This window comes from Jaculus jaculus, chromosome 1, assembly GCF_020740685.1.
Source record: "Jaculus jaculus isolate mJacJac1 chromosome 1, mJacJac1.mat.Y.cur, whole genome shotgun sequence".
Classification (NCBI taxonomy): Eukaryota; Metazoa; Chordata; class Mammalia; order Rodentia; family Dipodidae; genus Jaculus; species Jaculus jaculus.
Genome location: NC_059102.1, coordinates 183,997,398 through 184,020,119, shown reverse-complemented (window position 1 = coordinate 184,020,119; position 22,722 = coordinate 183,997,398). Strand labels below are relative to the sequence as shown.

The following is a 22,722-nucleotide window of genomic DNA, read 5'->3' as shown; positions in this document are numbered from 1 at the left end:
GGCTGTGGTGGTTTGATTCAGGTGTCCCCCATAAACTTAGGTGTTGTGAATGCTAGGTTCCCAGCTGATGGATATTTAGGAATTAAGGCCTCCAGGAGGAAGTGTATTGTTGGGGGTGGGCTTATGGGCTTTATAGCCAGTTTCCCCATGCCAGTGTTTGTCACACCCTCCTGTTGCTGTGGTCCACCTTCTGTTGGCCAGGGGGTGATGTCCACCCTCTGCTCATGCCATCGTTTTCCCCTGCCATCGTGGAGCTTCCCCTCAAGCCTGTAAGCCAAAATAAATTTCTTTTTCCCAGAAGCTGCTCTTGGTTGGGTGATTTCTAACAGCAATGCAAATCGGACTGCAACAGAGGCAGAGAGAGAGAATGGGCATGCCAGGGCCTCTAGCCACTGCAAATGAACTCCAGATGCCTGTGCCCTCTAGTGCATCTGGCTTACATGGGTCCTGGAGAGTTGAACTGGAATCCTTTGGCTTTGCAGGTAAACGATTTAACCGCTAAGCTGTCTCTCCAGCCTTATATTGCATTTTTTTCATGAATCATGCTGATGGTTAACATTTCATTAAAGAAATTTCAGGTTGAATTTCAATCTACAAATATCAACAACTGTCCAGTTGGCTAAACAGTGTTCAAGAAGAGTGTTTTAAAGAAATATCTTTGTACAATGAGAGGCAGATGAGATAAGGAGCCTACCCTTTTAAATCACTTGAAAATTTGTAGTCAAATAGGTTGCAATGCACAAATTATTGTATCTGAGTTCTACATTTGTTGTAGATAGAAATGTACAATATGTAAGTAAGGGAATATCGGGTTCTTTATTCTGCACCTGAGTATATCACTAGGTCCATCAATAATTGATAGATCAAATTGCTGTTGAATGTGTCCTTACAGATCATACTCACAGAACACACATAATCACAGAAAGACAAATGCCACATGTTGTCACTCATCTGTGGTTCCTAACCTGGATCAGCTCAAGTTGCTGCCATACCAGATAGGCAAGTTGAGGCCAAGACAATAGGGATGGAATGATTTGGTGAGAGGGGAAGTAGAAAGTGAGTGCAAATAAACAGAAAAATAAACCCCAAAAGAACTGGTACCATAAAAACCTTTCTTCTTGAAGGTAGACTAATATAGATATAACCCTCAACAGGATTATAGGGGGAGCATGGGAAAGCATGGCCTTGGTGAGGATGGGATGAAGACTAACCTTAAACTTTGGGCTTGAGCTGTAACTTGCAGTACCAGAAATAGGTGCTGCCTACATTGAACTGTTGATCAGAGAGAACTATGAGGTCCCCAAAACAAGAGAGACTTCTATGAAAACACTTCATCACACCTGAGGTAAAAAGTAAGATTATTGCTGAAGACACCATATGCTACACAGATCATGGAGACACCTGGCTGGAATCTGGAAAAGAGCCATCTCCAGACAGCCTGTCTAATGCTGCAAAGCACTACATGAGCTAGTGGGGGGAAATGGTCAGCAATGGTGTGAGCAAGTAAGGGTCTCAGATACTCATTCAGAAGAAATCACCCTGACAAAAGTACATACCAGTGCAATTGTGGCGCATAGCCTTGGTAAGTAGCCAATGACTTCTGATTGGCTAAGAGATCCACTCAGTTGAAAGAAACCCATATTTGGAATTGGAAACAAGGTCTGAATCCTATGGAGACAAAGATTATGCTCTACAATCCCAAGTTCACACTAGTATTTGGCTAAAGGGGGGTTACATCATCAAATTCAACCCCCATCAAATTCTCCCTAAATTAATAACATATCCAATTTAACATAGGCTGACTTCACTCTGCATTGAAGAATCTGTTTTCTTTTTGCAGAATGTAGGGAGACCTGATGAGCAAAACTACCCCTTGCCCCTCATACAAGGCCCAAGTGAAACCACAGAGGAACTCGGGAGACAAGCAAGAGTGCTGCTTCCATGGTGAGCCTGACAATCAGTACCAGGGTGAAGGACACAGATGCTGAGGATACTCAACAAACACCAAAGCAAAAGTCCAAAGGCTCCTAAGAGCTCATCAGTGAAGTAAAATTAAAACACACCCCACAAGGTTCAGGGAATTGTTGCAAGAGGGGGACAGAAATAAGAACCAGAGGCTGGAATGTCATAGCCAGAGGCATTGCCTCCCCCAGTAACTGACTGCTGCTCCCACAATGCATAACCCATGGGGAATAGCAGCAACCCCACTGAGGGGAGCCCCTGTGGAATGGGGGCAGAAAGGAGGGAGAAGATGGTACCAACACATGATGTAGCCATACAAAGTATGTTGTTAATTTAAAATATATATATAAGATCATATTTTTAATATAATTTTGTTTTCATTTGTTCAATAGCACATGTGTAGGGGCAAAGGGGGTTGTATGACAGAGTTTCTTTCTATTGCAATCTCTCCATGTGTGCTCCACTTTGTGCCTGGATTTACGTGGGTGCTGAGGAATTGAACCTAGGCCAGCAGGCCTTGCAAGCACATGGTTTTACCACTGAGCCATCTCCACCCAGGAAGATTATTTTTAAGTGAAGTTTATTTGTCACATTTTTGTGATGATACTGTGGTAAAAATCTGAATCTGTTGTTTTATTAACTCCACTTTTTTTTTTTTTTTTTTTTCTAGGTATGGCTTCACTCTAGCCCAGGCTGAGCTGGAATTCACTATGTAGTTTCATGGTGATCAGTGATCCTCCTACCTCTGCCTCCCAAGTGCTGGGATTAAAGCCATGCGCCCCCACACCCAGCTAAATCCAATATTTTTAAAGAAGGTAAAATGACCATGTTTGAGTCCCATTATCTAAAATATTTTACTCTATGCCGAGGTAGTGAATACCAAATTTAATTTTTTTAATCCATCTGAAGTTGCACAAAGTTACATTTCAGTTGCATAAATTTCTAATAATGGTTCTACAATTTGAACCTATTTCAGGAAACAACAATTTTGTGGTGAATACAGTTAACTTTTGTTCACCATTTAAAATCATGACCCCGCAATATGTTTACCTGTACATTCAATTGAATTTGTTTTCTGTTATAGAACCATGAATTAATTTGGGTTCTACCCTGTATGAAGTATTGCTATAACTCTGATAACAAACCTCCTTTAAATATAATTGTATTATGATATCTTCCAGAAAATGCTTTTTCCACATTCTAGATCAGATAAAAATGAACACACAAACACCTGTATATCACAATGGCCTTATTTTGATGTTTGTAATGTCTTTATTTGCTTTTATATATTTACTCATTTTGTTGTTCTTTAAATATATCCTGAAATCTGTATGATCCATCAATCACACTTTTTATAGATGATCTTATAGATTATTTTTTATCCATTAACTTATGAATTTTTAAATTAAATATTGTTAATGAATAGATATTGATATTTAATTAGAATTAATGAGAGCAAATGTCTTAATTTCCTTAAGATGGATGTGATAGAAATCATTGATTTAATTATTCTGCTAATAAGTTATTAGATAATCATCATTTTATTCTAATTTTTAAATCCAAAAGACACTTATTTAAAAGTTAAGGAAAATTATTTAGAATATAAGTGATTATTTTAGTAGATAATATGCCAGAAATAATACTATGCTTAAATAATTTCAAGAAGTACATTAAGCTGTGAATATATTTCCCTGACTTTACTTCTGCTTGTTTCTTTCATAAAAAGCTATAACATATTTGAAATATCTTTCCTTGTAAATATTTTGGAATAGCATATTAAATATTGTTTTTATAAACCTTAATTTCTTGGTAATAATTATTTGAAAAGCATGCAGAAAATAGCCACACATGTTATAGTCCTTTCTACAATATTTACCTGTTAACAGCTTCTAATTTTCACAACACTAGATATAAAGATAAACACTTAGGACTATATCTTCATAAAATATCTATTATCAACATGTATATTAAAATAATATATTTCTTCAATTATCTGTAATAATTATAAATTAATTGAAGTAAATATATTAATTTCATCTTGCATTAGTATTAAACAAATTAAGAAGAAACTTTAAAATTCCCTCACTCTCAAAGATCAAAGTATGTGAGGTAATTATTTGCAAATCTAGAAATATGATGTGTTTTTCTTCCAAAGCTGTCTTGATATTTGAATCAGAGGAACAATCTTAGGGAAATTGTAGAACACCTTAATGTTCCATCTTCTAACGATAACAGAAACATTCTTAGTATTTTCAGCAGCAGCTCCCACTTATATGCTACAAGATATCTACAGCATATGTGTACCTATATTATGTTAATATTTTCACTTATACTTTTAGACCATGAATGCATTAAGCCTTTTTCGTGGTGCAAAAGAGCCCACAAATATATATATATATATATATTTCATTTGAATATATATTCATATATATATATATGCTTTTTTGCCATCATACAATTTACTCCACCACATTTTTACTGAAGTCATTCTTAGTATTGAAATAATATTGGGGGGCTGGGAGGAGGCAGTATCTCACTCTAGTCCAGGTGGTTATAAACACAAATAAGAGAGTTAATTCCAAGTCAGCATGATGGCACACACCTTTAATCCCAGAAATGGGAGGCAGTGATCGAAGGATTGCCATGATTTTCAGGACAGCCTGAAACTAAATAGTGAATTCCAGGTCAGCCTTAGCTACAGTGAGACCCTAACTTGGGAAATAAAAAATAGGTGAGGTGATTCCATAACATAAATATTATCAGCGAATATTCTTTATACCAAATCAGATATTATGTGGTCATAAATCACAGACTAACAAAAACTAAATATTATAAGTTATGGTTACATGAAACCTCACATACATATTATAATAATAAAAATGCATGTTTTCTATCTCAATTTTAATATTCTAAATTTTATTTTTCTTTATTTGATATAATACTTAAATGAAATATATAACTAAAGCAAAGTAAAAAGGTGCTTAGTACTCCGAAACTTTTATAATTTTATATTGTTTCATACTTTTAATTAAATATTTTAATTTTATATTTTAATTAAATATTTAGATAGATAAAAGGAAGCTTGTCTCTGCTCATCCACTGATAATGTGTGAAGTACATAATCTTTACAAAAATAGCAATGTCTAAAAACTTCTTCCCTTTAATAGACTAAGATTTTAAAATGCTTCTTTGAACAACAGACATCTTAAATGAATGATTGTGGATAGTTTTTCAAAGGTAATTAACCTTGAAAGAGAGGAGGGAAGGATAACCAGAGGGTCAAGATCCCTAGAAGTCTGAATGCACTTTTGTGTTTCATGTTGAATTCAATGGAGCATATAAAGCCATTAAGTTCCATTACAACAGAGACCACAAAAAAAAAAAACCTGGACATTATAATCTGTTAATTTTACTCACAGAGGGACTGGAATAAATAGACTAGAAATGAACTCAATCCAAATTAACTAATATTAAAACATAATTGGAATTCAGTTGCTTCAAATGGCTTGCTGGCTACACAAGCAGAATTTATTCCTATGTGAAGATTCATTACACTCCACTTTTGGATTGTCACAACAGTGATGTTACAAAGAATGACTATAAGATTGAGAAAATAAAGAAAAATTATATTCATGTTTATAGATTTTTTTCTGTGAGATTTCTGCAGTTTTTATCAAGTTTCAGCTTTTTAAGCAAGAAATTTTACTTTTAGCTGATTAAGTATTAAATTCTAAACACAAAGCTTCAAACCATTAAATACCAAATATTTTATAATTGTATTAAAATTATAATTTAAATCTTCTAAGTCAAATTATTTCTATAGCAACAAGGAATAACATGATATTATTTTAATAATAATGAGTATATGTTATAAATTAAGAAAAAATATGATGCTAGATTGACATCAAAGTTTCCAAAACAACAAAAATTATCTCAAAAATCTTTTAGTTTTGAGAAATTTGGTATCATTATTACCATCCACATGTAATGAATAGTACTGTATAAAAATATTATCATTACTTTATGCCCAATGAACCAATCACTATAATAATTATACTTTATATGGAAACTAGCTGTTTGAAGGCATTTCATTGGAAAGTATATGATTTATATCTCAGCTTTGAGTAATTAATAGAGAAGCCTACAATATAGGCCACATACTCTCTATAACTACAAGTTATATTTATACGACATAATGTAGAAAAGATGACAACTATCACCAATCTTCATTGCAAATCAGTCGCATCCACCTACAACATGAACTTATTTATACCTGAGAAGAAATGTGCTTTAAAGCCTTTCTTGGACACAGTGTTGTCAGATCTGAACTCGATTCTCATATTGTTGAACTGGGAAGTGATCACTTCCGGCACCTCAGCACCACAGAATTTGCCATGCAGTTTAGACTCGGAGGAAAGACCACTCCAGATCTCCACATAATCATATTTGCAAACCTAAAACAATATGGTTATCAATAATTATAAAGTACCTGACAATTGTACATATGTTAGAAAAATGTATCACATTTTATCTATTTAATCTCATGGTAGTCAAACTAGAATTCATAAATAGCAAAAGAAGGATTCACTATGATGCAGAATACTAACACATTTTGCTGTGGGACATCTCTTAACTTCCACACACAAGTGTTTGTACGTATGCATTGTGTATCATATATATAGACATATATATATATATGTGTGTGTGTGTGTGTGTGTGTGTGTGTGTGTGTGTGTGTGTGTGTCTGTGTGTATGTGTGCGTGTGTGTGTATATATATATATATATAACATATATATATATACATATAAGACATATATATATACATATATACATATGTGTGTGTGTAGAGATCAAGCATATATCTTTTTCATAAATACAAAAAGACAAGGAGAATTAAGGCAAGAATTTGCTGAAAGATGGTCCTGATGAGGTAAAATAAAAGCAGTATTTATTGTATTTATTACCTTTTATTTGAGATAATTATGAAAGTGTTTTTCATAACTGTCTTTTTAAATTAGTTTTGTTCTCAGTGAATACAGTCAAACTGTCTAATTTAATACTGATGACAGGTACATAAAACTGGTTTATTTAGTCTATGGAATAGACACTAGCAAAAGAAATAATCCTTTTCATTGTTGGAATGAGAAAAGTGTGTTTCAAAAATTGTTATATAACATGTTCAAAATTCTACTTATTATGAATGGTTGTGTGTGGTTAAAAGTAGTTAGGTTTAGCTCACTGTTGGTTCCCATAAATATGATATTCTGATCAGAACAACAGCATTCATAACTTTCAAAGCGAAATATAGATATATAGGATGTAATAAAATACATATTTTGTTTTTAAAGCATTAAATGGCAGATGCTTCATTGTTTATTTTCTGTGTTACTCAGAGTTATTCTATAGAACTTCTGCAGAGAATAAACAAATTCAAACTTTCCTCGGTGAAAGGGAGCAGGACTTGTAACAAAATCAAGTACAAAAATTGTACTTCTATATAATGCATCAACACCACCAAAAAGGTAGGATCTAAATAAACAGAAGTGAATGCCAAGTGCTCTTAAGCAATTTTATGGCCACTAACAAATGGATGTTTCCAAAGCATACTTTTTCAGGTCCTAATAGAGCATATTCTAAAAACACATCTTGCATGAATGACCTTCTTACATAAATGTGCAGTTAGCAAGGCTTAACAATGCATATGATTGAACCTCTAGGCATGATCTGTACTTTGAACTATGTCAACTCAAATTACTGGTTCTTGTGAGATTAATTAGGTAGTAAATAATCAAAATGTTACCAGGAAAAAATGAACTGGCTTTTCCACCTACTTTGTTACAAATGTGATGTTACAAATGTGTGTTTCAATTGTGATGTTTGTTTAGAGAGAGCTCCAACATAGTGCTGGAGAATGTTTCTAAGACACAAGTTCTTTGGCAGGCATTTCCCTCTGGCTTATCAGCATAAGGCAAACAATAATGAAGTTGTAGCTTAATCTTATGTTCTATAAATCAAGTGCTTTCTTGTAAACAGGTAAACTATCAGAATGATGTAGTGGATTTCCTCACAATCTCACTATTATAAGATTACAGATCTAGGATAAGCTTACAATGTTTCCAAGGAGCCATTCTATGAATGATGGTCATCACTTTGAGAATACTGCTTTCAGAGCACAAAGTCCCCTTTATAAAAACCACCTATACTCCTGCCTGAATATAGTCCTCTACTTTTCTCAGAAACATATGTCAATTAATGAATCAAAATGTCTTTCACTGACACAATTAATAGCTTCAGGAAAAACTATGGCACTAGATGTTATTTAACACTGAGTTCACATCAAATAACAGAATGGGTAGGGAAATCACATTCTCAAAAAATGTACTTTACAAAAAATGTTTTCTAAATATATCATATGTTTTAATTTCAATATGTATCAAATTTGAGACCTATAGAAAATGATGTACTATGTGGGTTAAGTACATTAAGAGATAAACTTCGGTTAGGCCCATTACAACATTTGTATGCAATAATAGAAAACAATCTTAAAAGACTAATTGTTTTAAGTTTCTTTAATTATTTAAAATACATAAATTCACAACACTGAAGCCTTCAATTTCTTTCAGGGGAACACAAAAGTTGCCTACCTATCCCTTTTACATCAAAGTTCTGGGAAGGATTTTAAAACTGCCCAAAAGAGCCTTAGTTACTTCAGGTAGAATTAAAGAGGGAAAAAAATAAAAGAAAACAGAAGTAGCAGGGGAGAAGAGGCGAATATATGTATACAAGGAGAAACTTGTGTATAAAACCTGCAAATATTCCCAACAAACATTGTTCTTGGGGCACAGATCATATTTATTTGTGATAACATGTTGATCTAAGAGTAAACACAGAAACAAAAGTCAGAAGACGGGAAGAAATTTTTAAAGGAAAAAAAAAAGTATGTGCTATTAAAGAAAACAAATGCATATAACCTCCTCCCTGAATTGAAACCAGTGGTCACCAATCATATGTATGGCATTGTTTGCTAAAAGTTAACATGTCTGGACTTGACATCCCATCAAAACTTGGTATGTATGTGTGCTGTGGATAGGCATTTCCCAGTGACTGATTTCAACTGTCATAATATACCTATCAGAAAACTGCATCTTCAGTACTATAAGTAGCATTTTATAAACAAAATATAGATAGATAGAACTAAATTCAAGTTTTACTTAAGTAAAACTGAGTATGTCTTGATCTGTGAACCATGTGCACAATTCATAATAAAAATTTGCACACATAAGAAAAAACATCCAATCCCACAGGCAAATGTACCCCAAACTTTGTTTCTCTAAGTGGATAGTTTCACTATAATTCAACCAATATAATTTTTTATTTATCTTCCTCAAAAAGTCTATGTGACATGAAAGCTGATCCTAAATTCTCCATAGGTATTTGTTGAATTGTGAAAAATACGTGGAGCTCTCTAGGTAATTTTCAAACTCCTAGAAATGGTCAAGTATAATCACCAACATGAATCATAAGCACTTGCAAAAATATTTAAAAATCAATGCTTGTACTAATCCACTACATTTTTTCCTTTTTTTAATAAGGATTGTCAGTTTGCCTGCAGGTTCCCAAAACATAAACAATATTATAAGTAGATTTACTTACTTCATTGCCTTCCAATTCAAAAAACTCAAACTTCATAGAAATTCTGTACTGGGTGGGCGCAACCACTTGCCACACACAATTTTTATTTGGTGGATACTCTTTCGGCCAGCCAGGGGTAGTTATGGTGCCATTAAGCTTGGTGAGGAGTCCACCACAGGCAGCTGAAGGGAAAAGAAAGGAAATGACACTTGTTAATAAGGGCTTTCCTTTCTTAGGGCCATTACTTTGGCACTCACTGAGCAACAAACTGCAGTCTTCTAGGTTTTAAATCTAGAAACTTCAAGCCGGGTTCCTTAGTTTTTAGTACAACTATTTTGAAATCAATCCCATTTGTAAGATGTTAATTTTGTAGAGCATATCAAATCATGACTAAAGTACATCATAAACCAATAAAGTTTGGGTCAGCAATATAAAAATGGACCTAGGTGTTCTTACATTGTATAATTTGCAGTGTCCTGGCTACAACAGAATTAAGAGACAAAACAGTTTTGTTAATTTGAAAAAGTGGTGATAACTAAGAAAAACATATATACAGGTGATGATTAAAATATAGGCATATAGATAATAGATTCATGTATGTTAGTTAGATGATTGATGACTGATGATAAATAGCTAAAATAACAGACACATGACAGGTAATATACTATAGATAGCTAAGTTGATAGGTAGGTAGATGACTGAAACAGCTAAATAGATGATAAGTAGACAGATAATAAATATTGGTAGATAGATCACAGGTGATAGACCAGAGGAAGAACAGCCAATATTTTCTGCCAATGAATTCCAGACCAGAGGAGTGGAAAGCAAAATGAAGTGGTTGTAAATTCTGAAGGAAGACATTATCAGTCATAGAAAAGAATATCATACCAGAAACCTGCTAGAATGCAAACCTGAAATGTAGAAACCATGTCAAAAATGCCACCATATAACCAACCATTGATTAATAAAACATTTATTTAGCTTTGTGCCAAATGCTTTATGTTGGTGCTAGACACTAAATATACCATGATGGTCAAATTTGAGCCATTCAGTAAAATAAGTGTGATCTGCCCACATAGTGTGTCAAAAAAAATAAAAGCTGAAAACAAATGATGGAGAAAGAGTTTGATAGAGGAAGGGATAAATGTATGGGTACATGTATGCTTGGAAAGAGGAACAGATAAAGGGAGGATGGGATGGATATATGACTGAAAAAAAATAGATGATCAGGGGATGAAATAGGAGCTAGAGAGATGGATTCAGAACTAGATATAGGAAAAGCTAGAGAAATAGATAGATATAAACTTCTAAGCAAAGGAGGACAGGACTGATGCTATAAGAAGAATTCAGGCAAGGTTTACATCAGCTGTGACTATGGTTGAGCCTTGCTAGTTTAGCAAAAGTGTTAATGAGGAGTTAGAGAGATGGCTTAGCAGTTAAGGCACTTGCCTGCAAAGCCAAAGGACCAAGGTTCAATTCCTCAAGACCCATGTAAGCCAGATACACAAGGTGGAGTATATGCATGTGTCTGGAGTTTGTTTGCAGTGGCTGGAAGGCCTGGCTTGACCATTCTCCCTCCTCCCTTCAGCCCTCTCTCTCTCTCATAAATAAATAAATAAATAAATAAATAAATAAATAAATAAATAAATAAATAAACAAACAAATAAATAAATAAAACACTTAAAGATGTCAATGAGGAGAAAATAAAGGGAGAAGGAAGAAAACAGAGGAAGGAAGGGAGGCAAAAAGTATATATGTAAAGGATGGGGAAGGAGTTCCAGGCAGGGGTGACCCTACAGCCTAGGCCTACCTTCACAGCTCCTCTTGTCAGGCCCCAGTTCGTAGCCAGGCTCACAGGCACACTGGAAGCTGCCCAGTGTGTTCAGACACCGCTGCTCACAGCCTCCTTGGTCAGGCTTGGCACATTCATCTTCCTCTACAAAAATAAGGACTGTTATAGAACAACTAGAGGGCTTTGCCTTTGTGGATTAGGGTACAAAACTCCTTTTGAAAACATTATGCTTAATAGCTCTGCACAAATCACAGACCACTGATTTATTCTACATAAGGGTAAGAACAATGTGTAAGCCTCTCATGGATGACGTATAAGAATTCGAACTGTTACAACCTAAAATTGTAGAAGAGAAAGACTGAAAAATAGCTGAAGGTCATCTTATCCTACATACAGTTTGTATAGTTTTTTTCTGGATTTTAAATGGAGCTTTTTCAAATGTAGAGACTTTTCTGAATGAAATTGCAAAGGCAGAGATTCATGTAGACTAATTTTTTTAGGTACATCACAAAGCCTACTTTCAGAGGTGGTAGATCTGGCTTCATGGCAGAGCACACAGCTGCCTGTGTGAGGTCCTAAGCTTTGATCATCAGCACCTCACACACACACAGAAATATGCTTTTAAAGTCATAAAGTCATCAATTGTCGTAAATAAAAAGAAATGAAACCTAGTAGTTGACTATACCTCTTAAACTTAAAGCTTTCTTTGTTTCTTATATAGACATTTTGGTCTATATTATGTAACATATGTACAAATTTGTTATATGAATATATATATATATATATATATACATATATATATGAAACTATATATTATTTTTAAATGTACATGCAGGGTATCAATAATTTACCTTTTTTAAATTAAATATCTTGTACATAAATACTATATTTGTATAGTTGTAAGCATTTTTGATAACTAAATGAATAGTAACAACAAAGAAATTTATTTTTTAACAAAGACATTACAGATCTACCTACATTTTTATATATGTAATCTTACTATATCCTTTATCCTAGAAAAATCAGCATAATAAAAATTCTGCTATTTCTGTGAATAAAGTTTCATAGAAAAATTTTATTCAAATTCATACATGTAATATAATGCTTATAAGTTCCTCATAGTATACTTGATGATGCTCTTTGCAACAAAGCGGCTGTTGTTTCATTTCATTGTTGATATTTACCAGAAATGGGACATGAAATTCAATTAATATGCACTTACATAATTCAAAATTAAAACATACCAGGAGTAATTGTCAAAAGTACATTTTAGACATCAGCATATTGCACTAAAGAGGCTATAACATTTCCAGTTTAGGGGAACACTGTTCTCTGAGGAATTCTTTAGAATTCCTGAAAACACACGAATAAAGAACATGTCAATAAATCACTTTATATTCTGAGGACATTTTTGATTATATGTATTGAAAATACAATGTATGTATATGTGTTTTTTTTTGTTTTGCTCATTTCATTAAACAAATTGGTAAAGTATCTTAATGCAATTCCTGCTTTATGACTTCAAGCTGTAGTATTTTCTCAATATCTCATCCACGCTTTCCACAAAACCCTATCAGATAGTACGTATTTCCACTCTCCATACACCTTTATTTAATTGTCCCTCAACTCAAACCTTAACACCGTATCTACCCCCGACAAAGAAAATATCACATTTGTAAATTGCTGCCAATTACCTTTAAAAAAGTTAGCAGCAAACCCTGCCTTATTCACAGTTCCGTCAGAAACAAACTTCATCCACAAAGTATTGGAGGTAGATCTTACATCTTCGGGTTTTTCATAACCACAGAAGCGTCCTATCAAAGGGCTGTTCTCGTTGGCTCCATCTCGAACTTCTAGATAGTCATAGGCACAGTTGTCATGTCTTTCAATCTATAAGGGAAAGGAAGAGAACACCCATCTGGTGAAAAGATCTAAACTTTCTATGATGTATTATCAGTGTCCTTGTCCTGACTAATTAATATAAAGAATAATCCATCAAGGGAGTGCACATAAGTGATTCTTATGAGAGTATGTTATGATTTTACTCTGTATACAAAGAACAATTTAAAAAATCTATATAATAGTGCACCTATGTGAATCTGGGATAATGGAAGTTAACTACATTTACTTATTTTCTAATTTTATTTGCTATTTATGTTGTTGTTGATTTATTTTGAGACAGAGCCTCACTATGTAGCCCAAGCTAGCCTGGGATTCTCTCTGTACCCCAGGATAGGCTCAAACACACTTGCCTCCTGCTTCAGTCTCCTGAGTGAAGAGATTCAAGGGTATGACACCAGCCCTGACACCCTGGCTTAATTTCCTGTTTTAAGACAATTAAACGACAAATAGTGATTCTACAAATTCCTTCACCTACAATAATCTTCAGAAATCTTGCCCATATATTCTATAAGTGATGTGTAATAAATTATTATACACAAACATGTTTATGGTTTATTATAAAAACAACCATTATTTTACTCATAGAGAGTTTGTAATTAAATTTTAGAATATAAATCTAATTGTCAAAAGAAGTCTGAAAATATGGAATGACATTTTACTTCCTAGTCTATAAAATGTTTTATCAATAATAGGAATGACTGGCTATTAAAGACAACTGCATAATAGCCTCAGGACTGTCTTTAAGGCCCTGTGGCTTTGTCTGGATGAGTGCTTACCCCAATACATTTCTTCTGATTTCCGTTTCCCTGGTGAACTACATCTTTCCTAAGTGAGTCCATGCAAATATTAGCTCAAACTATTGGCATATGACACTATTTGTAAAACATGTTCATGGACTTAAGTTTTAGCTCTGAACTTCTACTAAAATCAACAGAACAAAATGTTTTGAATTACCTTACAAATTATAAGACAAATTCTGAATAAAATCCTAGATTTTAATATTCACCTAGAAATTAATCATTATTACCCCTTTAGTCAAGTGCTTATTAGATGTTTAAAACTAGACATCTACAATTTAAAAACCATGACAAGTATCTTTCCTGGTCAACTATTGATTAACATATACCATAAAGTCAACAAAAAATATTTTGAAGGACCTATTTGTATATTTGTTGTTTTGTTTTATCCAATCATAAGATTCATCATTTTACCAATATATATACAGTACACACTTTTGACTACAGTCTTGTAAGGATATGTATCATTCAGATAAAAAACAACAACAAAGGACTTTCCCCTTGAAGTTAATATTCTGTAGATGGACAAATCAAAATTGAGGAATAAATAAGATTATGAAATCATAAAATATTAGAAAGTAATGAATTCCATGACAAATATAAAGTAAAATTCACACTGTAAGAAAGAAGCCCAAGCACTGTAGATGGGCAACAGGAGGCTAAAATTTAAGAGTTACTATCTAGTAGGTGCTTATTGAGTATGATTCATAAATCCTTATTTATTTCCCACTAGAACAGAAACCAATACCCAACTAGTGACAAAAAGGTAAGGGAAGCAACCAAAAATTTCTCAAAACAAACTATCACCCCAGGCATAGAGCAGACTAAAGCCAGGAACTCCTAGTTCATGAAGCATGAGAAAGAAGAGAAAAATGAATTAAGAATACACATTGAAGAAAAAATCCCCTTGTAGCAGAAGGGCTATTAATAAAATTAAATTTCAATGCTAGTGCTTTTCATTATTATTTAAGTGGACTACTCCTTTGAAAACACCATACTACAGACAAGGAGGAAGGCAAGCAAAAGCAATGTTGAAAATGACAAGTTAATTTTTTTCTGTGATTTAGACAAATAAGATAATTGATATTACCCCTTCCACAATACAAGCTTTGGTCTTGTAAGCTACATACAACAAATCACTTCAAGTTTTAATTTATAGTAAATGCATTTGTTAGTTAAAACATGGAGGTTGAAATACTGTCAATAGACATGAGCCATATTTTATGAACAAAATTTACTAATTTTGGATCATTTTCACTAGTACCTATTTATGGATTACATGTTGTTTACCTACTAAGTAGCACATTATGTGTTAGGGGTTCAAATTATAGAGATATACACTGCAGGGCTGAGCAGATGGCTCAGTGGTTAAAGACACTTGCATGAAAAGCTTGGCAACCTGGGTTAAATTCCCAAAGTGGCACATGGGCTTGGAGTTCTTTGCAGTGGCAGAAGGCCATGGTGAAACCATATAGTCCCTTTTATCTCTCTTTCAAATAAATAAATAACATTTTTATAAAAGAAACATATACTGCATTTTCATGTAAATTCTAGTAATTGAGTTACTTAATGAAATCTTCCTCATATAAATGAATTTATAAGATTCAGAAATGCACTATCCTTTCACAACATCAATCCTAAAAATCTTCTGGATGGTGAGATTGGTGGGGTTTACATACATTTTCAGGTCAACCTTGACTGTAATACTGCAGGGTGAGTCTGCCTTGCTGCCGTGACTTACAACCACAATTAATCAGCTACGTCTACTTAGGATTAATGAGCACTAGTGAAAGGGAGAGTCATTTTACTTCTGCCATTGGTGTAAAGTTTTCTTCAGTCATATAATATTATAGATTATTTCCTCAGTTAATATATAGGATTAATAGAAATAAACATAGTTGAAATTATGTGAATAAAGTCCACTGATGTTATAACAAAAACCTTAAGCTCTGTGTAAAAGAGAATAATCAATGACATATCAAATCAAAAAAAAAATTTAAATCTAACACAATCTTTTTTTGTCTCTAACACAATTTTTTTTTTCCTTGGGTTAAAACATGGACACAGATGAAAGAACTGGGAGCTGGGTATAATGTCAAACACAATTACAAATATAATATGCTTTGATAATCACATTGCAAATTGATTACAGATTTTAAGGTAACCAGAACATAAGCCATCTATGAATGTGGCAAGTTGATCATAAAGTAAACAGAGCTAATATGTACAGTGTGTGTGTTAGTAAGTCCTGAATATTTTTCACAAGATTAATATTCAAGTCATGCCAGAACTTAGATCTAAATACACAAAGAAGCAATAACAAAGACATAGGGTAGCCAGAGCAGATTAGCATGGCATTCCATAATGAAGTGGGACTCATATGCTTAATTGATGTTATCAAGGAACCATGGAAAAGGTTAGCAAGGATTACAGTAAATTAAACTGGACTAAAATTGCTCAGTCTTTCATTGTGATCTGCCACCCTGACCAGAGCTCCACGGCTACTGCAAGAGAGCTCTATCACTGAGGGACAGCCAGTTGAAAGGAAGTGGGCAGAGCCCAGCTCAACACCCATTTGCATGCTTTATATATGTTGCTTCTGTGCTCACACATTCACATGTGTGCACATATGTGTGAAGAAGCTTGTATTTGTATGCTCATGTTCAGAGCTCTATGACTGACAACATTCAAAGGCAGAAATCTTCCCTGCTGTTGATAGGTGAATGCATGAACAAAACACAATAGCAGCATACACTGAAACATTATGCACCCTTAAGAATGAAAGGAATTTTGAGAAGTATTACAATATGAGTGAAACTTCAGTACACTATGCTAAGTGAAATAAATGAAGATACAAATTTTGAATTATTCCACTTGTATGGGATACCGGGACTACTGACATTCATAAAGATCAAAAAATTAGTTTGTGTCAGGAACTGGAAGTGGAAGGGATAGGAAGGTATGTACTCGGTATGGAAATTGTGCTTTTAAAGGCGCAGTCTACAAATTGTTTGCACATCTATGTGAAATACATTTAACACTGATATAATGGCACATTTAAATGATTATGATGGTTAATTTCATGTTATAAGTTCTTTATTATAGTTAAAAAGCCTCATAAATGTGTTAAAACAAAGCTTTTACATATAGTTAATGCAATATAATTGACAATCAAATACAAGTAATGAAATCAAGATGATTCATAATTAATAAATAATATATATGAGTACACTTGAAAAGGTTACAACTGTTAAAGCTGAATCTTGCTTTTGAGGAAAACGGTAAAGATGACCATGGATATAATAATATATAATAATATATATAATATATATTATATATATATGTGTGTGTGTGTGTGTGTGTGTGTGTGTGTGTGTGTGTGTGTGTATTTATATATATGAATATTTATCACTAAAAAATTAATTTTAACAGTGGGAATTTTTTTAAAGTCCAAGAAATAATGTCATAAACAATTGCAATTTTGAATAACAAGGGAAATATTAGTACATATATAATTGCCTTAAGTCTTGGTATTTCTCTAATTATTTGCTGATATATTTGTTAATAGTAGTATTGTATATTTAATTGAAATTAACATATAAGGCCTGGAGAAATGGTTTAGTGGTTAAACACTTACTTGTGAAGCCTAAGGACCCCGGTTCAAGGCTTGATTCCCCAGGACCCACGTAAACCAGATTCACAAGTTGGTGTATGTATCTGGAGTTCATCTGCAGTGGCTGGAGACCCTGACATGCCCATTCTCTTTCTCTCTCTGTCCATCACTCTTAAATAAATAAATAAAAATAAACAAAAAAATAAATAAATAAACCAACACACAATTATAGCTTAAGGCCGAGGCAGAAACCCATGCTGGAATGTTAATACAACAGCACGGATTTGGGTTAGGTTTATCTTCATAGGTTTATTTTCTTTCTTTCTTTCTTTCTTTTTTTTTTTTAACTTTAGATTGAGAAAGGGAAAAAGAGAGAGAGAGAATTGGCACACCAGGGCCTCAGCCATTACAATCAAACTCCAGATGCTTGCACCTCCTTGTGAGCATGTGCAACCTTGCACTTGCCTCATCTTTGTGTGTCAAGCTTACATAGGATCTAGAGAGTTGAAAATGGGCCCTTTGGTTTTGCAGGCAAGTGTCTTAACTACTAAGCAATCTCTCCAGCCTACGAACTTTTATTTAAATCTGCTACTCACTGTTCTTTGTTTACAATGCCATATTTGTCATGTACTCATAAGTTAAATAATTTTGTTGAAATCTTCTACAGCTGGAAGATTAGTATTTGGTAGTGTGAGATGATCATGATAAAATAGATATGCCATTGACTATCTGACTGACATGTATAACTATATAGCACCAGCATATAAATGAAAATAGTTAGGGATAGACAGCATTTAATGTGACTAGAGAACCTAGTATCACTCTTTATTATCTAGACTAAGGGACAGCCTGTCCACTTGCTTTCAATCTCAGGACTATCAACAGAGTGTGACCTGGGGCAATTTCACTTAAACCAATAGAATTCAATTAAACTATAACTTATGAAGATCTACCTCATTCATCTTTTATAATCATTTCTTAATACATATATATATATATATATATTTAAAAGACAAAATATACAGACAGCTAAAACAAGTAAAGGTAAGTAGAAAAATGTAAAACCTTCTTATCTTGCTTGTTAGTACATTCACAATATTGTCTACTTGTTTTAAGCTAATAAAAATATTTAACAAGACCAAAGGATTGCCTTTGGTCAGGCAACTCAGCAAGTACAAGATAAAAACTTATGTACACAGTTTAGAATGTTGAAGCTTAACTGCTATGGCAGTGAAGGCTATTAAACATCTCTGCCTTTCATAAGGGAAGTATCATCAAATCGGAATGTTGACAAGTACTTCAAACCTAATCCCACTTGAATTAATGCATGTGGGGTTTTCAACTTAAACAAAAGTAAGTCCAGGTTTATTTCACTTCTTTTCTCCTTTATTTACATTTCTTTGAAGTTGTTACTGTAAACATTTTCAGTCTTCCAAAGTTTGTCTGTATTGTTATATACCAAAAGATCTCAAGTAAAATGGAACTAGACACTTCTCACTGATGATAATGTTCCTTGAACAGAAAATAATCTTTATGGATGAATTCTAGAGATATTTACATTCACATGCAACTTACTTCAAGCATGTTGATGTGAAGAAATGATACAACCAGTAGCCAAAGACAAAACTTCCTTTCTGAGGTCATTTGGAATACCACAAGAAAGCATCGAAGACCATACAATGCATGGCTAATGGCAAATAGGAATTTTTTCCCCCATTTCTAGATGCCAGCAGTGCATGATTAAGGCCCTTAGCATAAAAGAACCCTTCCCTTCTCACTGTCCTGTGGTAAGAGCTCTTTCACAAAGGAATTAATCCCAATCAGGAAAGCTCCATTCTATGCCCTAATTATTTCCTAATTGCTCCATCTACTAGAGCTGTCACTATGGGGTGAGGATCTTAACATCTGAACACAATCATCCAGAACACAGCACTTCCCAGTCATGTGGTTATTTACTTCCTCTAATGATGTCTACTCCTGCTGAAAGATGTGTGAAGGTCATTAACAAAGGAATTTATTCAGAATTTCTGTACTTATATTAAAACTAAATTAGCACTGAGAAAGGAAAAAAAAAACATGGCACATAGTATAAATATACTTAGTATAAATATACTAAGGTACAAGTGAATTACACCTAGAACAGTCTTTAAATGTTAAAAGAAAGATAGATAATTTTAGTGGCCTTTATAGCAAAAGATAAAAGATGCATTTTCAATATGAAAGATACACTTTATAAATTGTAAACAGCATTTAAATAAAAATAAATTGACACAACCATAACTGATAGTGCTATATTAAATGTTATAGACAATCAAGAAAAAAATAGATGGATGTGGCTTTTTTATTGTCACAGTACTGTGGTTACTATAAAGTTGCTGAGAACATTGATTAGTAAATACTAATTCAAAACTCCTTGGCAAATGTAGTGGTACGTTTCTGTGAGATTCCAGTCACAAACTTTATCAAACAATCAAAGCATAATCTTCTTTTATGTGTGTTTCTATTTAAAGACACCTTAATATGCTGTCAGTTTATTTACACAGAATTCACAGCCAATAACGCTGTGACTCATGCCTGAGTAAAGCTTATATGACACACATTTCCTCAGTAAATCATAGCACACCTGGTAATGTGCATGGCAGGTTCTGAGCATGTCTGTAAATGTAAATGAAAAACTATGGTGAATATAGCATATTTGACATATAAATTTTAAAAAGTAGGCAAATTTGAAAAGAAAATCAGGATCAAGTCTGTACCTGGATTATAATGGTAGCTTCCCATTCTTTGGTGTGAACCTCAGATAATAACATAAGCTTAGTTTCCTTATATTGAAAAATAAGAAGGTATATCAAGACATCTAAATCTCTGTCACTTCTGAATTTTTTAAGCCCAGGTTTTCTAACTATAGCCAAAGAGCATAGCATATCCTCCATAACCTAATTCCACCTCGCCTATCTAATCTTATTTACCTTTATATACAAATTCAATTCATAAATTCATGTATCTTCCATAACAAAAGGCCATATTAAATTCCAAACACCAAATATCATTTACTCTCATATTAACACTCATCTAATGATCAAATAGATGTCAGTCATAGAGCCGTTGGTGTTGAAGGGGCAGTGAACAACAGCACAGATAGGGTCCTACCCTTTGTGACTGTAGTCTGTAAGAAACAGAAGATAAACCTATAAAAACACAAACCCTGGCATGAATTAAATTAATCACAAGTGCAAGGAACACACACAGAAAAAAACTGTGGGTAAGAAAGTAGTTTCAATGGAAGTTTCAGATAAGGGTATTTATTTAATATTTTATTTAGTTATTTACTTATTTATTTATTTTGTTTATTTGAGAGAAGAGAGAGAGAGAGACAGAGAGAGAGAATAGGTGCACCAGGGCCTTCAGCCATTGCAAATGAAATCCAGATGTATGTGCCACCTTGTACATCTGGTTTACATGGTTCCTAGGGAATTAAACCTGGGTGTCTTGGATTTGAAGGCAAGTGCCTTAACTGCTAAGCCATCTTTCTGGCCCAGGTAAGGGACTTTAACAAAGAAAGAGAGATAAAGTGAGAAGGCAAGATGATCTAGAAACAGGGCCAAGCACAGTCATGCCTGAGGACCCCTGTCATTCCTAAGGAACAGAAAGGTTAGTGAGCTGGCAGCAAAAGGGTGATAAGGAGCCTAGGATCAAATCATGCAGTGCCTGAATTTTATTATAGATCCAATGGAAACCTTCTGGGAGATTGCTAAGTCATGTCACAATTTAATTTATACTGTGGCGCATCATTACTATTGTGGAGAACAAGAGAAACAGGACAAGGTTTAAGGCCAGAGGATATCATCACAAGTTCTAAGAAAACAGGTCATAGAAAGGACAGATCCATAACTAGACAGCTGGTGGAAGTCATCATGGATGGTCCATATTTTGAAGTCAAGTTAATACAATATAATGTGATGGGTTGCTCATAATGTTTAAGAAGAAATAGTAGAATTAAAGACACTCCTTGGGGGCTGGGGAGATGGCTTAGCGGTTAAGCGCTTGCCTGTGAAACCTAAGGACCCCGGTTCGAGACTCGGTTCCCCAGGTCCCATGTTAGCCAGATGCACGAGGGGGCGCACGCGTCTGGAGTTCGTTTGCAGAGGCTGGAAGCCCTGGCTCGCCCATTCTCTCTCTCTCCCTCTATCTGTCTTTCTCTCTGTGTCTGTCGCTCTCAAATAAATAAATTAATTAATTAAAAAAAAAAAGACACTCCTTGGATATTTGATGATACCATCACTGAAATAATAATGAAATGAATCAAAAAGTTGTGGGTAGAATGAGTTAGAAAATACAATGAATATTAGGAGTTTAGTCACTTAAAGACAGATCTAGATGCATGAATATAGATGAAGGATGCAGAAACAACAGGGAAATAAGAAAAACTGAAAAAAGGGCATGGAACTAGAGGTCATTATTAGAATGCATTGTCAACAAATTATGACAGAATTTTTCCTCTATCCCAAAGCATAACAATCATTGAGTCATTTGTTCAGTCAACAAGAATTATCATTTTTCTTCTATCATCCTATATCCCATTTTTGAAGTATTACTGCTACTAAACTGATGGATCACTTAATTTTTGTATAAATAAAGCTCAAAACAGTTTAGCCACCACTCCCAGATTTCTCAGTTTCTAGATTCACGAGATGAATACCCATGTGGCATTGCTCCAATAATAAGACAAATCTATTATGCATGAGTTTATATATTTAAGGAAAGTTCACCTCTTAATTATTAAAATAAATTAAAAACAGGCAACATTTTCCTTGGGTAGATAAATGTTTCATGTACCTGTAGTTCACTGTTCATAGTAAACTAGCCTATTTTTAACAATCTTTATAGTCTTATTTGCCCATTAAAATAACACAATTCAAATTTAGGCCAAATAATTTCAAAATTAAGATTTCCTAAGCTGCCAAGTGGTCAAAAGTATGAAACACAATGTTAAGGATCAAAGAATAAGATACCTTCTAATGAT

At 33.8% G+C, this 22,722-nt stretch overlaps 1 protein-coding gene across 2 annotated transcripts in view; it reads right to left on the bottom strand.

The window, feature by feature from the left end:
• Tll1 (tolloid like 1) overlaps nt 1-22,722 on the bottom strand; it is a 243,559-nt gene that overhangs the window by 30,196 nt on the left and 190,641 nt on the right. For both annotated transcript variants that reach the window (XM_045137374.1, XM_004657159.2), the window contains 4 exons: nt 13,082-13,277; nt 11,406-11,531; nt 9,617-9,777; nt 6,236-6,416 (listed from right to left, as the gene is read on the bottom strand). In XM_045137374.1, coding sequence (XP_044993309.1) covers nt 6,236-6,416; nt 9,617-9,777; nt 11,406-11,531; nt 13,082-13,277 — 664 coding nt within the window. The remainder of the gene's footprint in view (nt 1-6,235; nt 6,417-9,616; nt 9,778-11,405; nt 11,532-13,081; nt 13,278-22,722) is intronic.